Source organism: Pseudophryne corroboree, chromosome 3 (genome assembly GCF_028390025.1).
Source record: "Pseudophryne corroboree isolate aPseCor3 chromosome 3, aPseCor3.hap2, whole genome shotgun sequence".
Lineage (NCBI taxonomy): Eukaryota > Metazoa > Chordata > Amphibia > Anura > Myobatrachidae > Pseudophryne > Pseudophryne corroboree.
In genome coordinates, this window is record NC_086446.1 from 675,745,980 (window position 1) to 675,765,869 (window position 19,890).

Here is a 19,890-nt window from a genome sequence, read left to right on the forward strand (position 1 = left end):
ATTCCCACCATTGCCCTTAATATGTGGAATTTGTATATTCTCCCCGTACTTGCGTGGGTTTCCTCCGGGTGCTCTGGTTTCCTCCCACAATCCAAAAATATACTGATAGGTTAATTGGTTCCTCACAAAATTAACCATAGCGTGAATGTGTGTGCATGTACATGTGGTAGGTAATATAGATTGTAAGCTCCACTGGGGCAGGAACTGATGTGAATGGACACATATTCTCTGTACAGCGCTGTGGAATATGTGTGCGCTATATAAACAACTGGTAATAATAATAACTGTGTCAGTGGAAGTAAATAATAACAGCTGATGGTTATTTCTGACATTTATTTGTGGCTGTTGTCGTATGCTTCTAACACTTTACAACATGCGTCTCTAATAGCATTTTAGAAAGCTGTGCTACCGGAAGATTTCCCAAGGGTGAGGACTGACACTTTTATAAAGGGAGAGTTTGAACTCACAGGAAACTCGCTTGTTCTAGGACAGTATTTTATTAGGATTTTTTTCAGAAGTACAAAATAGAGACGTTCCCACTGTAATGTTCCACTTTGAAATACAATATAATTACCATCAGATTTCTGGGATAATGATTCATGTGTGACATTGCAGTGTTTACAGCTGTGTAAAGGATCATTACGATTCACATACAAGTTGACTTATGTGAACGAGAAGATTGGAAGAGTCACAAGTCTACATACAGAAGTCTCAGAATTGTTCCAGAGGTAAAAAGGTATTTCAAGGTTGTTCACTCCGTTTGTATTCTAGGGGGTCTGCATTCAGGGCTGTAGTGTACTGAGGGGTGTGTGACCAGTACTGCCATTCACAGCAGGGACGTGCGGTGAGCTAAATGGCTCAGGAGGCACTAGCTGGCCCCAGAGCCAGATTTACACACCATATATGAGTCAAATTGGTACATCTGGGCATTATACACAGGCACAGCAGTATAAACTCCTGGAAATTTGGTGAGGTTTGATCAGAGATGTTGGAAAAGATAGGCAGGGGAGGCACTGCCTCACCTGCCATAGACTTTTTACTCCAGAGTTTTGGCTATAAAAATTATTAGAATAATGCAAGGGAGATATTTCTAACATATTCTTTGTATTTATCATATACTTTACACAGTTAAAACTGGCACAAACGTAAGTATGACCGAAAAGGCTCTGCCTCACCCCACCGCACGTCACTGATTCACAGTACAACTGAGGCACAGTCATTGCCTTAATAGTACCCTTTTGCAGTTTATGGGGTACAAACCGCTGCCTAGAAAGGCACAGGGGGCCTGATTCAGATGTGGACGGAGTTGCTATCTCTGCTGCTTACACATAAGCAGCAGCAATAATAGCTCTAATATGGTAATGCAGCAGCAGGGGGTGCCACATATCCTGCTTACATTAGTGGCCCGAGCTGCGCACTGTATCATCTGCCACACCATCGGCCGGCTGCGTGACCCATGGGGTTGTGCAAGCTGGTCGCTGCAAATACAACAAAGATGCCAGGAAATCTCCATCAGCCGACGGAGATCCTGGCCTCGTCACTCCCCCTGGCATCGTCACTGACACACCGCCCCCTCCAACCCCCAAACGGCAGCAGACCAGTCAATCACTGACAGCCTGCTACCGATTTGCATTCAATGTTGCAGACAGGTGCAATACGTGCGCAGTACGGGTCCATCTCAAAGGACTGAACATCGGTACTTGCATGTACTGCTGATTCATCTGCGTGTATTCACTCTACACCACCAGCATGATATTCCTGCTTCCCCAGCGCTGTTTTATGATGTCATTGCATCATGTGTGCCTGGTGGGGAGGGGGGGCCGCCCTTGATCGCCCTGCCATGGCGCTGAATACACAATGCATTCATAAATCAAAGCTGTGTGGAAACAGATGCACAAACTGAGCTAGCCTCAAATAACCTATTGCCAATTATAACTTTTTAATGTTAACAGCAGCACAGGGCATTTTAGAACAGCCAAACCCTGCATGTTTATGCATGTTCATGTGTAGGCAAGTTGCCAACCTGAGCATTTACATGTTAGCAACAGTACTGATTAGTTAAATGAGGATCCTGTTAAACAGGTGTGTGAAAACTGTGGCAGTGATCACATCTAAGTTTATTCAGTAAACTTCTAATGTCATTTTACACTAATAATACCTAGCATTTAAGTAACAATTCTTGTAACAGTGGTTTTCAACTCTAAATAACTGCAGCTGGTCATGTTTTCAGGATTTCTGCCTGTGGAAACAGGTGGGATATTTACTGACTTGGCAAAATAGATTATTTGACCTGTGCATGCTTATAGAAGTCCAGAAAACATGACCTGTCGGGGGTATTTGAGAACTGGAGCTGAAAACCACTGTTCTAATAGAATCCCCACCTACAGTAACTCTCAATTTTATTTTTAAGTCAAAGCCCTATTGTAATGCCGCGACATACTTGATGTCTGGAAAGTCAGATGTCAGCCTGAATCTCTTCATGACAGCAGTTTAAATTCCTTGGATTCTATGGCAGAGACTCAAACTGTCAACGGTTTACCAATTTACACTGGGATTTCAAAGTGACTGTAGTGAGTATCAGTCGTAAGGGAAGGTTGGACTTTTTGCTGGTGTTCATAATAGTGGTAACCCAGAGTAGTGGCATAGCCAGATTTTGACACGAGGGGGAGCGAAGTTGGAAAAATAGGTGTCCCAGAAACATGTAAATACATTAATACTATTAAGAATAATAATAATAATAATAATAATTAGTACCCCATACGCACTACTAACATAAAGAAACACAGTCAGAGGCTCCAGTAAACATCATACACAGCATTTACACAGCATTTCAGCGACCGCCATAATGTACACACAGCATACACTGTGACCGGCATACTGTAAACACAGCATACAAAGTGACCTCCATACAGTACACACAGCATTGCAGTGACTGCCATACAGTACATCACAGAAACTGGCTGAACGGCCCCTATAAGGAGGGGGCTAATGTGCATCATCTGGTTGGTGGCAAGCCACTATCTGCCAACCCAACTCTCTATTCACCCACTCCTCCTGTGCTCCGCTTTTAAAAGACCACAGCACCCAGCAAAAACAAACAAACATATAAGGCATCCGGGTGGCCCTGCACTGACTAATGCCTCTCTCAGATAGTCACCGTTTTCAATATTTCTTCAGCATGGGGAGCAGTCGCTCCCCTGCACCTTCCCTGGCTGTGCCACCATCCCAGAGGAGCAGGAAATAAAGGTAAATTATGACTTCTCGGACTCTCACCCTTCAAAAAAGTGAAGTACATCTTCAATTTAAGGGAAAGCTTTTCATGCTCAAGAGTAATACCCTTAATTACATATTACAGGGGACATAACTAGATATCTATGGCGCACAATTTCAAGTATGTTATGGTGCCCTAAAACACAGTGATCATGTGGAACTCATCCCCAGCATATGCTTTAAAAATGCTAAGAATAAGTCCCACTAATCCTTGGCACTAAAGGGAGATGGTGGCACAATGATGATGTCATCATGCCAGTGCATGATGATGTTAATGAGGAGCTGCACATAGGATAATACACAGCACTACACTTACAGTGCCACATTTTCTCCACCCTGGTAGTTGCAAACTCCACGACTTTGGGGATCATTCCGACCCGTTCGCACGCAGCGGTTCTTCGCTGTGGTGCGAATGGGTTGGGACTATGGCTGCACAGCGCCCGCAATGCGCATGCGTGTCATTGCCTGGCGACGGTCGTCGCCGGGCAGCGCCGCCGCCAGCGCTGAAAGTGATCGCAGCGGCAATTGCAAGAAGATAGACGGCGGGGAGGCGTTCCGGGGCATCTACTAACCGTTTTCCGGGCGTGGAGATCCGAACACCGGCGAGTCCAGGCGTTTGGAGGGCAGATGTCTGACGTCAATCCCGGGACCTTCATCGCTGGATCCGTCGCACAGGGTAAGTAGGTCTGACCCTGGTCTTGTTTTGCAGGAAACTTTTTTTAGCATAGCAGGGCTGCACAAGCAATCGTAGCCCTGCTATGCTAAAATACTCTCCCCCAAGGGCAAAAAGTTGCTACGTGCGATCAACTCCGAATGACCACCTTTAAGCGTCCATCTGGACATGCAAAGGCTGAGACTCCCACTTTGTACATCTGCAGTCACAACTATCAGGAGCACCCTACGGGACTTGCATTTGATTTCAGACTAAAGTCATCCATTGTTACTGATCGTTATGTTTCGATATGTCAGGAAGGGGTAGGGTAAGGGGAAAGGGGAAGGGAACTAGAGCACAAGTGGTGGAATATAGATTATATGGTCATGACAACCAGTAATTTCATAAACCACAATTCTTTTGTAATTATGTCCTTAGGAGAAGGATTATAACCATAACTCATGTGGGGGTGCTCCCCTGAGAGTATATAATTACAATTGTAGAAAGAAGAAAAGAAACTCTCTTTTTCTGGGGGCACTTATTGAAAAATTAGTATATTTAAAATGTAACCTTTATTTGCTCAAGATTAAAATATTATGGCACACTACTAGACATAGACATTAACATATATATATAAGACACAGACACTTTGATTGTTCACTTTTATAATAGCCAGCTCTTCAGGGTCGAGCAGAATAAAGTCTTAGACAATTGTTGTATCACAAGCTGCTAGTTTATTGATATTATTGAGGCCTCAAATGTAGCCAGGTCTGTCAGATCTTTGAATAACAATGTATCAAAAGATATCTTTTGCTTCCTCAAGCATAGCGAAACAGCTGTCTGAGGCGGGCGTCCTTTCAGACGGCCGAACGGGACGCCGCATACCCAGTGCAGTGTATCTGCAAACCGTGCACGCTGACAAAAATCCCCACTCTCAGGTATCTCTTCTCATTTCGGATGACAGGTAGCTGGTCCGCATGTAGAGCAGTGGATCCTGCAATACCGTACGGCATCAGGATCACTGCTATCATTAGGGATCCGGCACTGCCATCTATCTACCTAATTCTATGCACCATAGGCGCTGTTGTTGTAGCGCTCACTCTGCATCAATGTTATACATATGCAGAGAAGTAGCATATAAACATAAGGGAATCGGTGCTCTATAATTATCTTTTACTGTGACTATTATATATACTTTCTAATTTCTTTATCATGCTCTCTCATTGCCTATGATAAATCTAGAGGACTCCCTGCGCTGATCCATTAGAGATTCAACAGGGTGCCCGGGTTAATCGTGACAAAAGCAGAAGCAACTGTGCTCTTTCTAACCCTTAGATGCAGACGGGACACGCTCATTTGCTGTATAATGTTTGACACACAGCAAACAGATGCCACCCCGCTGCACCAATGATAGGTGTGCCTTTTTTCCTTTTCTTTTTTCTTTTATTTCATTTAATTCCATTGGTTGCCAGCCTCTTCTATCCTATTAATTCAGGGGTGAGATTAATACCTACTATATTATTTATTAGAGAGACCATCACATGTTTCTAACCCCAAAGTGTTACATGCTAGTAGCTGTGGATACTATTCTATTCTGTAGATACTACCCCAATTTTGTGAAGATATCTTTTGATACATTGTTATTCAAAGATCTGACAGACCTGGCTACATTTGGGGCCTCAATAATATCAATAAACTAGCAGCTTGTGATACAACAATTGTCTAAGACTTTATTCTGCTCGACCCTGAAGAGCTGGCTATTATGAAAGTGAACAATCAAAGAATAGGGTGCCTGAGATCACTGTATTTTCTTTTCTATAGGGAATTGACTATTTAACAACCATATATATTTTTTTCATTTCCTTGCACTGGGTTAGTATTTTACTAAGATCAATTAATACCATACATATTTATATGTGTGTATCTTGGATTTTACCAAATATATTTGAACACTTATATCTAAATATTTCGCTAAGACCTCTTCAATGGGAACGTATGTCACGAAATCAGTAAGGAGGAGTGTTGAGGTATAAACACAAGGCCATACCTGCACTATTAATTGCCCTACTAAGCTATACCAATAAAATTGGGAGAGTATCTATAAACAATGAAACTGATTGAGATTTACTTACCTCTCTTGAAGCTGTTTCATTAAAACTATCTGGGCTATTATTAGGCAATATATTACAACGCCTATCTCCGTTAGTGACACTGAGCCATACAAATAATTAGTGTGGCTTTATCTCTTACTTTATTTTTGTTTTGTTCTTTTCTTATTTTGAGTGTCTATCTTATATATATATATATGTTAATGTCTATGTCTAGTAGTGTGCCATAATATTTTAATCTTGAGCAAATAAAGGTTACATTTTAAATATACTAATTTTTCAATGAGTGCCCCCAGAAAAAGAGAGTTTCTTTTCTTCTTTCTACAAATGATCGTTATGTTTGTCAGATAATCTCATGCTTCAAGCAGTTGATCATTTGCTATCACAAAACTTCATAATCACTGGTGATTTCATGAAACTGGATTTGAAACTGTAATTATGTAGAAAATTGCAGCAAAGAGACAATAATGCTGCTTTCACATTGCAAACCCTGCTTTTGAAATGGTTCTTTAAACGGTTCTTAAAACGGGTCTGAGCAGTTAAACCCCCTTCACATTGCATGTTGTAACCGGTATATTACCGTTTCATTACCATTTTGGTACCTTTCACACTGAACCCGTTTCTCCCATAGAAAACAGTGGTTGTCATTTTAAATGGACTTTTCTGGCCCACACATTATTAATAATTATTAATTAATTATTAATAATTTGGCTAGTCGTACGATGGAACCCAGCAGCTTCAAGCATCTTTACCATGTTTATGTAGATTACTGCATCCTAACCTCCTCATCACTCCAATTTGCCATTTTAAACTGTATTCTGTATAAAAAAAAATGCTTCTTCACTCTCATGTGTTTCCTCCAGTTTATTTCCTGCTTTTGCCTGGTGACATCACGCATGGAGACAGCCTATCACCTTCTGTGGTTTGGAAATACCGTTTCTGAGCCTTTCACATTGCACAATGAAACGGGTCTGAACCGTGTAGGACCCTGCTTTCTAACCGTTTTAAAATACCAGTAATCTGTAACCAGTAAATTCAAAGTGGCCCTTTCACACCACAGCTAGAACCGTTTTGGAAGGCTTAAAAAACGGCAATTTACCGGGTTATAGTTGCGGTGTGAAAGGGGTATAACAGTAGCTATGTATGTGTAGGTGTGTATGTCATAGCTCGCACTCAGTATTTCTTGTATGAAAAAACAAACGCAATTAAAATGTTATATTTTTATTTCATATGTAATAATATTGTTTACTACTATATGTAAAGATTATTTATTTGCCATTTACTTACTGAGGCAGTTGCTATTCAATATATTTATCAACCAATTACAAATGACGTATAAATACATATCTTAACTCTGATTTGGGGAATATTGCCTTTAAAAAAATGTTTTTATATTTTATAGAAGTGTCTCTTTAAAGTTGCACTTCCACATAGAGATTTTATTAAGTCCTGAGGTTCTTCTATGTTTTTTGTAATTTTTGTTAGAGCCCAGCCAATGTCAGGGGAAGAGGCGTAGGAAGGTGAGCTGCAGTGTTGGATTAATAACAGGGGAGTGAGGGTGACTGCTCAGGGGCCACAACATGGGGGCCCCCCACATATAGCAGCATAAGAACCCTGGGGTTTCTATGGCATAATGTGTACTGGGGGACACTACATTATTTCTTTGCACATCTGTGGTGCTGGGAGAATTGACACATTATACTTTTATACATCACCAGTATATCTTAAGATCCATACACACTAGACGATATTGCTCTACGCATGACGCAGTCTAGTGTTTCCCCTATCGGGCAGAGCGGTCGGCAGCCATGCATGCAGCTGCTGGATGATAATCCAGATAGAGCGTGCATGCACTGCCGACAGCGAAGATCATTGCCGACCCGCAGGGCCGCGCATAGATTATCGCTGGCGGCATACACACCTGCCGATAAAATGAGCGACATCACTCAGGAAGGGGGAAAATGAGCAACGTTGCTCATTTTATCGTCAAATGTGTATGGCCCTTTACTGACAATTGTATTGGCATGTGCCCCCAAACTCCTTCGTCCAGCCCTGGTCTACAGGAGCACCAATCACAAGCAAGATCAATTTATTGGCCAAGCATTTGGAAAAAACGACTACATGTAGCAGCTCCCTGGGATACAGCTAGGAGTAGGAGCATCCTAGTAAAATATTTAGCACTGGTGGAAGCACTGCTTTAATAAATTAACATTTCTTATTTTTAGTCAGCCTTAAAATCTGTAAGATATCTGTTAATGCAATGAAACAATAGGACATACAATACTCATGGAACCCGGTGGTGAGGGCTGGCCTGGCAGTGCCTCTCTACCCATGACCCTCTGCTATGCTCTTCTTAGCTTGACAAGTTGTTAATTCAGAGTATTGTGCATTTCCAATATTTACGGTGTTGAGCGAATATCGGTAAACTGCGCATGCGTTACACTGTGCAAGCACCAAGGTACTTTAGAGATCTCGCTCGCAGCGAGGTTTTATTCTCAAAGTGATTGACAGCCAAGGACTGCTTGAGAGATGTGTGGGCAATGGCGGCAAAAACACAGATGAGTCATTTTCTGTGACCATTTTCTGGGCGTGTCTTAGGCTGCGACTGTGATTCTCTATGCAGAAAACATGGTGGTAGCGTATCAGTTCCCGCGGCCATCCTGTGCGACCTTATGGTTACTTAGATGGTCTTTTATGGAAGGATTTGCGTCCGGTGCTGTGTTTCTGTATGCAGCTGCTGGGGATGCGGTCATGTGATGGGCGCTCAGGACTACGACACCCATAGAGTGGGAATAGAACCTGTGGTGAGTGCCGGGATCTTGAAAATACCGGCAGACAGAATGCCGACCCACAGAGACTATTCCCACTCGTGGGTGTACATGACACCTATAGAGTGGGAATAGAACCTGTGGCGAGCGTAGCAAGCCATCGAGCCAGCTGTGTGGTGAGTGAAAGGGGCTTTGTTGCGCTCGTTCCCCTGCATTCTGCTGCCGGGATCCCGGGGTCAGTATACTGACCGTCGGGACCCAGGTGTGGGTCTCCCAGCCCCAACCCAGCTGCTGGGATTTGCGATGCAATAGCATATTTTCACACATTAGTAGTGTACACCTCTAAATAAGGCCCAAAGAGGGGATCCGGTGTCAGCAACAAAGGAATGAGATTTATCAAAGCTAGGATAGTGATAAAGTATCAACCAATCAGCACATAAGTGCCATGTTCCAGGCTGTATTTGAAAAATGACAGGAGCTGATTGATTGGTACTTTCTCTCTCTCCACTTTATCACTCTCCCCGTTTTCAGAAATCTGTCCCCTAATTTGTCATGTGCCCCTGTAATTAAAGATTTTTCCGCAGCAGTGTTTTCTATTCCAAATGATGTGCTTATGTCGACATATAAGGTTTGCTCCTCATAGCTGTCTTGTCTCTCACATAAACATACTAGTATGTCTATATGTATACGTTTGGAATAACTACAATAGTACATACATGTACAGCAGAGCTAAAGAATATTCAAAGCACATTCAGCCTCTGATTTACCAAAACAGTTCCAGTCAGTAATTTACTGCAGGGCATCTTATTTGCACTCTGGTTCAGTTACCGATTTCCTAGGAAAAGAAAACGACTAATAGATGAGAAGCAGAAGTATGTTTTCTTGTATATTTAATGAGCGCCATATGTCTTCACTTCTCAGCTTCAAATGACAATGCATCCTCTTGTAACACCTCCTGGAAGATGTCACTGGAATGTATTCAATTCTCCAGGAAAACATCAAACCAAAACAAAGTCACAAAACATGAAACTGTTGCTGGTTGTACCTGAGAAAACCGGGGAATATACCCACATGGAAAAATGCAATGTGTGATAGCAGCTTGTAAAGTGAATTGTATAAACGCCATGTTCATATATAGTCTGCTCGATGTATGTGGATGGTATTATTCGGTTCTAGAGTCCTTTGTTGAAGTATACAATGTCTGTGTTTGGGCTCTTCTCCAAGATGAGTTTGCGGACCTCCGGCTCCAGGCTGGATACTCTCATGGAGCTAAAGGAGAGAATAACAGAAATGTTGAGGGGGGGTACACATGGAGAGATCCGTGCTTAAATTCTAAGCAATCTGACTAGATTGCTTAGAAATTAAGCACAGATCTCTCCGTGTGTAGGGTGCCGGCGATAGTGATGCACGGTCCCGTGCGCCGATATCGCCAGCTCTAGATTTGTCTTAAGGGGGGTACTCACGGGAGAGATGTGTGCTGAGCGATCTTAACACAGACCGCTCAGCACACATCTCTCACCCTGCTCAGCACAGCGCGATGTGCTGAGCGAGGGGGAAAGCCGACGGGGGGCCGCTCACTTCACACAACGGTGAAGTGAGCGACCCGCTAGATTGAGCCTGCATGCAGCTCAATCTAGCATCGGCGATAGCGATGCGCGGGGCCGCGCATCGCTATTGCTGGAGGGCATACACATGGCAGATCCGTGCTTAAAATCTAAGCAATCTAGCAAGATTGCTTAGATTTTAAGCACAGATCTCTCCGTGTGTACTCCCCTTAACATCGCTCATTTCACCCAGCGCCCTCGCTCAGCACACATCGCGCTGGGTGCTGAGCGGGGGAAGAGATGAGTGCTGAGCGGTCTGTGCTAGATCGCTCAGCACACATCTCCCCCGTGTGTACAGGCTTAAGACTTTTAATGGATTGTTACAGTTTTATAAGGATTTTGGCAAATCAATAATGAAAGCAGGTAGTTTGACAGACAAATAGATCCACAAAGAAATCCATTAACAAAATAGAGATAATAATTAGATTAGCTTACATAAACAGATCTATCTATCTATCTATCTATCTATCTATCTATCTATCACTAACAGTAATTGCAGACTATCCCTGACCCTAATTGCAGCCTAAACCTAATTACAGGATGCGGTCAGGATGCCGCAATCAGAATATCGACAACGGTATCTTGATTGTCAGAATCTTGATGGTAAGTACTGGGGTTAGTAAGACACTAGGGGGAGGATTAGGATGTGTTGGGAGGGGGTTAGACTGCAGAGGGGGCTGTTGGGGTTATGATGTGGAAGGGTGCTGTTAGGGTTAGGCTGAGGGAGGAGAGGGTTAGGGTTACACTATGGAAGAGGGTGGTTAGGGGTTAGACTGCGGGAGATGAGGGTTTTGGACAGGATTTAGATATATGCCGCTGTCGGCATTCTGACGGTCGGAGTAGTAAATGCTGGGATTTCAATAACAACCCCTAATTGCATCCTATTCCTCATCCTAATTGCAGCCTACTGTAACCCTAATTTCAGTTTATCCCTAGCATTAATTGCAGGATAACCATAACTGTACCCTAACCATAATCCTCATTACAGCCTAATACTAATTGCAGCCTAACCCTAATTGCAAACCCTAAATCAGAGTGTAGAATTCGCTACCTGCCTCCCAGCCTGCAGCCAGCCACGCTAATTGGTGGATGGCTAGAGTTATCTATCAGAGTGTTTATAACCATTCACTGTATGCAGGGCTGCCATCAGAAATTGTGGATCCTGTAACTGCCAAAGAGACAGGGCCCCTCCCTCCCCACAAAAAAAAAGATTCTGCCACACTGCTCCACCCCTATGTGATGTCATACATTGTGACATTACATATAGGTGGAGCACTGCGGACCTACAGGAACGGTTCAGAGAACTGATGCGCAGGGAAGGCTTGTTTGAAGAAGTCCTCTCTGTGCATCAGCCTGCTGTTGTTGCACAGTCTGGTGCAGCTCTCCAGGTATTGATGGTAGGAGCCAGCGATGGGCCCACCTCTCTGTATGGGCCCGGGACACCAGTCCCCACAGTCCCCCCTGGTGGCTGCCCTGACTGCATGTGGAGAGAGAGTGGGGGACTACAGTAGAGGTAAGTTATTATTTTAATTTATTAATTTATTGCCCTAAATGGGTTGGTAGAGGCCCCAGTGCTTTGCTTTGCCCAGGACCTACAATGCTGTTAAGATGGCCCTGGCAAGTTTTCAAACATAAATACAATTTGATATAATGCACCAATTGCAAATCTACTGGCTGTGTCACTTATGTGATACAAATCACCTATTCCAAGCATTTTACAGGGGAGGGAAACCTCTTGTTGTAAGACACGGACCAGTCACACAGGACGTGTAATGCTCATGCTTTATACATACCTATTTTGAGGGAAGAGTGCACAGCAAAGCGGAGTTGCGAAGACCAGGCTAGAATAAGACAAGAACAAACGTTTCATGTTTTATATTGTATTTAGTCAGGGGTTCTCAACCATATTATATCATGTACTCCGCCATCATAGAAATGTTTACCAATTATTCCCTATTGTGTAGCAGTCTATGGAGTATATTTACTAAGCCTTGGATGGAGATAAAGTCGCTGGAGATAAAGTGCCAGCCAATCAGCTCCTAACTGCTATGCCACAGGCTGTGTTCGAAAAATGACAGTTAGGAGCCGATTGGCTGGTACTTTATCTCCATCGACTTTATCTCCATCCAAGGCTTAGTAAATAGACCCCTATTTCATATACTGTTCAAATATGTAAATAAATTCACAGACTGCACACACTGGTGAGTGAGGTGCGAACTGATTTGCAGCTGTCCGCTGACTGAGGGGGGTTTTAGCAGCTCAGCGTACACATGTGATTGCACACTTGCATGGCGAATATACACTCCCTTTGGGCGGCAACAATTTTAGCAGCCCAGCGATCAGGTGTGAATCACCCCCAATGTACGCTACAATCTCATTTTACTCTTTACTGCAAATTCCACTTTTTTCTTGGTCTCCTCCTCATTTCTCAATGAATTTGATAACTTGGGGCCTTATTCAGGTTGGATGGCTATTGAGACAGAAATTGCGATTTTCTTAAGCCTGCTTCTGCTAAAAATCGCATGTGAAGAGCCGCCCAGAAAGGTTAGAGACGCCTACCAATGCAAAGGCAAAATTGCATATGTAGTGGCACATCTGCGATGCTTACGCAGAGATTGAGTACCATCAACAGTTGCGGATGACCCAGGGCTACTCAGAATAATGAGAATGCAGTCACATCAGGCACCATGTTTTAAGTCGCAGCTGACGTCAGATGCACGCGATGACACGCCTGCGTTTTCCCAAATACTCCCTACAAATGCCATATTAACTCCCACTATAGGTCACTTCCTGGCAATCACTATGCAATTGCACTTTGCTTGGCCTGCGATTGCATTGCGAACGGATTTTGGCTTACGCAAACGTGTGATGCAGATGTAGCGCGTGTGCAGTCGTCCGACAATCTAGGCTTCGAGGCTGAATATGGCACCTCAGCAGTCCCTGCAGCGTCTTTTACGTTCCGGTGCACATGCGCAGTACAAAAATGTGATAAAAATTGCAATTTAAAAATTACAAAAAATGGCTAACATTGCATACACTATAAATATCGCATTTCATGCTAAAAAATATGCCAATCAAATGCGATATTAGACCAAGAAAAACTGAAGTGAATTGCCATGAATGATACATCAGCACCAAGATGTTTTGCCTATGGATAGAGTCAGAATGCCCAAACTTGAAGTCACCTCTCCAAGCTCAAGACTTGAGGTTTTGGCCATATTCCCTTTATTACGCATACAAATGGGTATTATATCATGTGATGTGATTTGTTGGTACAGTTTTATCTGGGTGTGGTATGAGTGTCCGGGGGCCGGGATCCCGGGGGCCAGCATACCGACAGCTGGGCGTGCGCTAATGTGCCTCTTGCAGGATCGTTGCGCTCGCCACGCTGCAGGCACGGTGGTTATTCTCCCTCCAGGGGGGTCGTGGACCCCCAAGAGGGAAAATATGTGTCGGTATGCTGGCGGTCGGGATACCGGCGCCGGTATGCTAGTCGCCGGGATCCCGGCCGGCGGCATACTGAAGACCACTGCCTAGTAACTGATTAAACATAAGAATGAGTGTCTAAACAATACTGGGGGTCAGTTCTTCATTCCAGATCTGCCCTCATGCCGCAGGATGTATCAGCTGGATATCTTTAAATGAAATACCTTACGTTTACACTTTTAACAATATTTTGTGACCCTGATTATTATTGGATTAATTGAGATTTCTATATAAGAAACATTTATAGTAAAACAAAATTTGACTTATATAAAGAAAACACCTGTAAAACGTGATAGTAATCAAAGACAGGGTCAGCCTAAAGGCAGCTTACCAGAGCCCAACCAGGCCGACCTGCAGTGGCGCATTCATCCATGGGTAGCGCTGTTTCAGGGATACACAGAAGGAGCACAGACATAAGGATTATGCTATTTTTCTTTGACTATTTCAAACAGACACATACAGTATGTGAAATACTAATTGTCAAAGAAAATCAATGTATATTTTTGGTGGCACTGCTCCCTGTTTATTATTTATTTTATTTATTACCAGTTATATAGCGCACACATATTCCGCAGCGCTTACACATAGGCCCTCATTCCGAGTTGTTCGCTCGCAAGCTGCTTTTAGCAGCATTGCACACGCTAAGCCGCCGCCCTCTGGGAGTGAATCTTAGCTTAGCAAAATTGCGAACGAAAGATTCTCAAAATTGCGAATAGAAATTTCTTAGCAGTTTCTGAGTAGCTCGACACTTACTCTGCCACTGCGATCAGTTCAGTCAGTTTCGTTCCTGGTTTGACGTCACAAACACACCCAGCGTTCGCCCAGACACTCCTCCGTTTCTCCAACCACTCCCGCGTTTTTCCCAGAAACGGTAGCGTTTTTTCACACACACCCATAAAACGGCCAGTTTCCGCCCAGAAACACCCACTTCCTGTCAATCACACTCCGATCACCAGAACGAAGAAAACACCTCGTAATGCCGTGAGTAAAATACCAAACTTCTTAGCAAATTTACTTGGCGCAGTCGCAGTGCGAACATTGCGCATGCGCAGTTAGCGGAAAATCGCACCGATGCGAAGAAAATTACAGAGCGAACAACTCGGAATGAGGGCCATAGTCCGCAGTGCTTACACATATTCCGCAGTGCTTTAATAATCATTATTTGATTGATGATTTTTTTTGTCATTTGCTTGATGCCTATTGTGGTTATTTCTTCAAAATATCTCTATTCGTGAGGTTTCTCAGATGCCGCCATTGTTTCATTTGCTATTATTAATCAATTTCCATTCCAAATCTAATCTGCCTTACATTGATCTGTCCTGGAGCAAAACTCAGCTGGTCATTAAGGGCCTGATTATGAGTCGCATGTTTCTCTGTTCAAGGACGCACTCTGCAAGTTGTTGCATACAGCAAATGCACAGATATGAATTTACACATCTTTGTGTATATCCGTCCTAGTCTGAGTTGGGCGGAACTTGATCAAATCTGTCTTTCCATGAAATAGGGAGTTTTTGGGGCATGAAGTGGGCAGTGACAATTCGATAGCACCTAACCGCCCAGCCTTGTGGGAGTGTCATGGGCATATGTCAAAGGCTCTGTGTGATTCAGAGTCATGCGTATAGAGAGGAGGAGCCTGGGTATGAAGGATCTCCTGCACCTAGAGTAAGCGCCCATATACACGTGACTATTGTGGCAGCTGGCATAATATCAGTAGGCGGCACATGATTCTGCTTGCACACTCACAAAGCTCTGCATTAGTTAAACAGATAATCTCTTTAGCATAAGGTGGTAAATCAGACTACCGCGGCTGCCTGCATCTTTTTGTGCAACTCAGAATCGGCCCATAGGACAGGGTTTTACAAGCTTATAGTATTGTCTAAGGGGCTGCTTCAGTACTGTGGGATGTGCCACGGAGCATGGCCGTGATACTCGGCTGTGTCCGCATCTGCCATACATGGCACCCTTATCACTGCTAGTTTTCTTGTGTACCTCTATGGAGTGCGTGAAAAAACTTTGCATGTTTCTGCCCAAGATGTGCCATTCAGGAACGTCTGGCACCACTGAATGTGCTCCTTTCACAGATTCTTATTGACCTATATATTTTTTATTACAGACATATTAAACCTTCAGACTGTAGGTTGCTTCTACCAACAGCATGTTCATTTATACCAGCATCTGGGATCAGTATGATATACTGGCGGCCGGGATGGCGGCTGTCAGTATACCGACAACGGCATCCCGGCCGCCAGTATGCCGGCAGCATGGCGAGCACAAAGAGTCCCCTTGCGGGCTCGGTGGCTCGCGCGGCTGGTGGCATTGTCATCAGTCGGGATTCCAGCGTCGGTATCCTAGCCACTGGGATCCCGACTGCCAGCAACCTAACTTCATCCCCAGCATCTTACCTTAAGAAATGCTCTTTTCTCCAATATGTTCATTATCACTGGAGGAATTGCTGCAAAATAAAGTTACAGTCATTACTCTCACGCTGCACTACATGTTTCATTATCACACTTCCCAATGCCACTGTGGCACCAAGAAGTCCTACTTTTACAGGACAGCGCATTCTGGCCGCACTTCAGCCAATGTGATAGACTCATGTGATAAACAGAGTGCCAATGTCTTCCTAACTTCAAGACATATAAAATAATACTATAACTCAGTAAGTGTGAATGATGGGGATTACGGAACTCCAATTTCCCTTAATACTGTATTCCCTGTGATGTGCTACATACTGTGAAACATTCAGTAACCCTAGCTATAGCAGCTCGGGTCACTGTTTTACAAAATGTGACCAAGCATTTAATATTTGATGGGGCTTTCTTTAGTTCTGATCAAAGTGCATGCAACAGTGTATAGTCTCTGTTGGATCAGCACGAGATCCCGGCGGTCAGGAGACAGACGCCGGGAGCCCGACAGCTGGGATCCCGGCGGCGAGTGCAGCATGTTCCCTTGCGGTCGCCACAGTTTTCTATTCCCCTTCGGGTGGTGGCGTGGACCACCACCCAAGAGGGGTAACCAGCCGGCGGTCAGGACTCCAACCACCGGTATTTCAGCTAGTGTTGGGATTCCGGTGTCGGTAGCCTGACCGCCGGGATCCCAACAGGCGGTCAACTGACTGCCTTCCGTCTCTGTATGTCATACCTATATCTCTGTATATCAATGGCACATACAAGTAATCATATTCCAGATATTACTACAGTACAGTATCCTGCAGAATAACAGGGATGCCAGCCCATCCTGCCCCAGGGCAGCAAGCTATTCATGTTAATGAACGGCTAATGCTATTATACAGCACTGTTCGCACCCCAGAGTTGCACCGGCCATACCCAGAGTACTAAGAACAAGTTGTTTTTGTTTTTTATATGTTCAGATATTTGCCATTAAATATTTATTTCATTGCAGAAAAAAACAAATATTCATTTTGTGTTAAACCTTGATTTGTGACAACCACTTCAGCTGGCAGTTCCCACTGGTGTTTCATGACCTTTCCATCAAATTAGTAGTTTTAATTAAATAGAAATCACCGTGACTAGTAATGTACAACATGTAAAGGGCCTCCCTTCTTACTAATAAAATAGGCTGTTAGGATAAAATTTACAATTTAGCCCGTGAAATGTCAAACGGCTGGAAGTGAGGTTACATAAAGCGTGAACATATTGTATATTTTGAACTCTGTGATTACTGGCAGCAATTCTTCTACGGCTAGCCAAAACATTACGCTGTAAAGGTCATTATCAAGCAACTTGTACAATGCAAAATACCTGGATGGTTCTCCCAATACCCCTAAACAGCATAGACACAACCTATAAGGTAACCTTTGTATGTAGAGATGCAAAACATTTTTAAGAGCTGCACCATGTAAAAGTAACTATGTAATGACATCAAAGTCTAATCCGCCTCCACTTTTGAACCATGGCTGCCACACAAAATTGCCCATACACCTAGTTTTGCAATGCGTTTTGCACGCTCCACCCTAACTCTTCACCTCTGCCTGTGAAATGTTCTGCTGCCAGAAGATACAGCTACCTATGTTACTGTGGTAACAAACAGAAATTGCACTCACCCATGGCTGGCGCTGCCATGCCAATCCGAGATACCACCACCTGGGCGATTGCTTGCCTGGCTGCTGTCGTAGACTCTCCCAGTCTGTTTCCATTCTCATCTGTAATGGGGATTCCAAATTTCAGCTCTCTAAAGAGACATGAAAGACAGCAGGATTATAAAATTAATTCTTCATCTACTAATGAGCATTGTAAAAAACAAAATCTTTTAGCAGGAACATTATATATGAAGCAGCAAAGAAAATCCAGTGGGCTCCAATATCTCCTATACATCTTATGCCTGTTTGCAAAATCAATTAATATGTAATCATCAATTATGATGCTGTTATTTTAAGAGTCTGTTATGGAGTCAACCCCCAGTATATTTCAATGTCTTGGGTATAGACCAGTATTTCTGCCTTAAAAAGTATCTGAATATGAGGATAAAGGGCGTAGATGATGTCTGTCTAGTGTCCCCTAGTGGCTGTTAGGGAAATCCTATTCGTCGCAAAAAAACATGGCAAATTAGCACTGGTCAGCTTTTCGCATCTTTCGAAACTACGTCCAATTCTGTGCTAGGACTGTCATGTTTCACAATTTTGTATCCTGTTGAAAGGTATACTTAAAAGAATAAGAAGCCGTCCTACAGATGTAGAAGGACCTCCAGCTGTATGTAATGAAGTGGGAAGGTTGTACTTTACTTTCTAACAGCTGTGAAAATCACTTAAAATAATGCTGAGATTCAAACTAACTCAATAAGACATTAAAAAACAATGGCAAAATGTTGGCTGTTGTGTTAAATGTAATTATGCTTTTTAATGATTTCATTTGCATTCACAACAATAGTTTAAGACCAATGTGTAATGAGGCAATTAATAACTACTTACCTCTGCCTCATGAAGGGGATGTTGATGCAGTTGGCAGCTGCTACAGCAGCAAAGGGCACAAATCGCCCCACCAGGGAAGGAAGATGCTGGCAATACACAAGAACCGTCAGTCAATAAAAACAAAGAAGTCATAAGCAATATTAGAGATTCACTTGTAATGCTGACCCCAAAATAACGTCCAGCCAATTGGATCATTATCTGGTGTGTTGGTGAGTCTGATCAGAAGAAGCTACTATTGACCATCGTGTTAGAGCATCTTCTGAAAGCACTAGGAGGGCATAGTGGCACCATAACTAGATAAATTCACCTCTGTACTTGGCAAAACTGGACACGGACCCATATGCTCAACATGTGGCCCAAGCAACAGGGCTGTACCCATGTGATGCAGCCATAAGCAGTGGCATATCCAGGCGACAGTGTGCTAGGTGGTCCAATTGTTCCACGTCCTAGCACACTGGTGCCTTCAGTGCGACGGGACTATCCCGGCAATCCTGCTTCCTCCTCTAATTTCTCATTGACTGATGTTGTCCTGTGTGTACCTGCCGCCGAGCTGCCTAACGCAGCATCTCACAGGTTCCTCCTCTAGCTCCTCCCCTCGCACCCCATTGGCTGACAGGGCTGGTAATGTTAAAGCTATCCATGCTTCTGCTGTGTCAGTGGGGTCAATTTACTAAAGCTTCTAATAGGTGATGTTACCCATAGCAACCAATCAGATGCTATCTATCATTTTCTAATAGGCACTAAAGAAATGATAGACAGAATCTGATTGGTTGCTATTGGCAACATCACCAATTCTCTGTTTTAGAAGCTTTAGTACATTTACCCCAATGTGTCTATGTCTACGTGCGTTCATCTGACTGAAGGTTACAAGAACAGAGATGGGCATATAGATCTCACTGTTCTGTATTGGGACTGAAGAAATCACTACAGACCTAACACATGTTCACTTCAACAGCATGAGCCTTAGGACCTTATTCAGAAATGGACGCAGATCGCCGCATACGCAGTCAGATTTGCGCCCATCTCCTCATATGCTGGGGGGCCGCCAGGCATAGGGTAAGCCAATTGCGGACGC

The 19,890-nt window shown here is 43.6% G+C and overlaps 1 protein-coding gene across 1 annotated transcript in view; it reads right to left on the bottom strand.

Moving 5' to 3' along the window:
* Positions 1 to 7,235: 7,235 nt before the first annotated feature.
* SFXN3 (sideroflexin 3) overlaps positions 7,236 to 19,890 on the bottom strand; it is a 48,791-nt gene continuing 36,136 nt past the window's right edge. Inside the window, exons 6-11 of the mRNA XM_063961903.1 lie at positions 18,816 to 18,901; positions 17,952 to 18,079; positions 16,291 to 16,340; positions 14,220 to 14,269; positions 12,196 to 12,243; positions 7,236 to 10,067 (exon numbers count right to left, since the gene is read on the bottom strand). Coding sequence (XP_063817973.1) covers positions 9,971 to 10,067; positions 12,196 to 12,243; positions 14,220 to 14,269; positions 16,291 to 16,340; positions 17,952 to 18,079; positions 18,816 to 18,901 — 459 coding nt within the window. The 3' untranslated portion in view covers positions 7,236 to 9,970. The remainder of the gene's footprint in view (positions 10,068 to 12,195; positions 12,244 to 14,219; positions 14,270 to 16,290; positions 16,341 to 17,951; positions 18,080 to 18,815; positions 18,902 to 19,890) is intronic.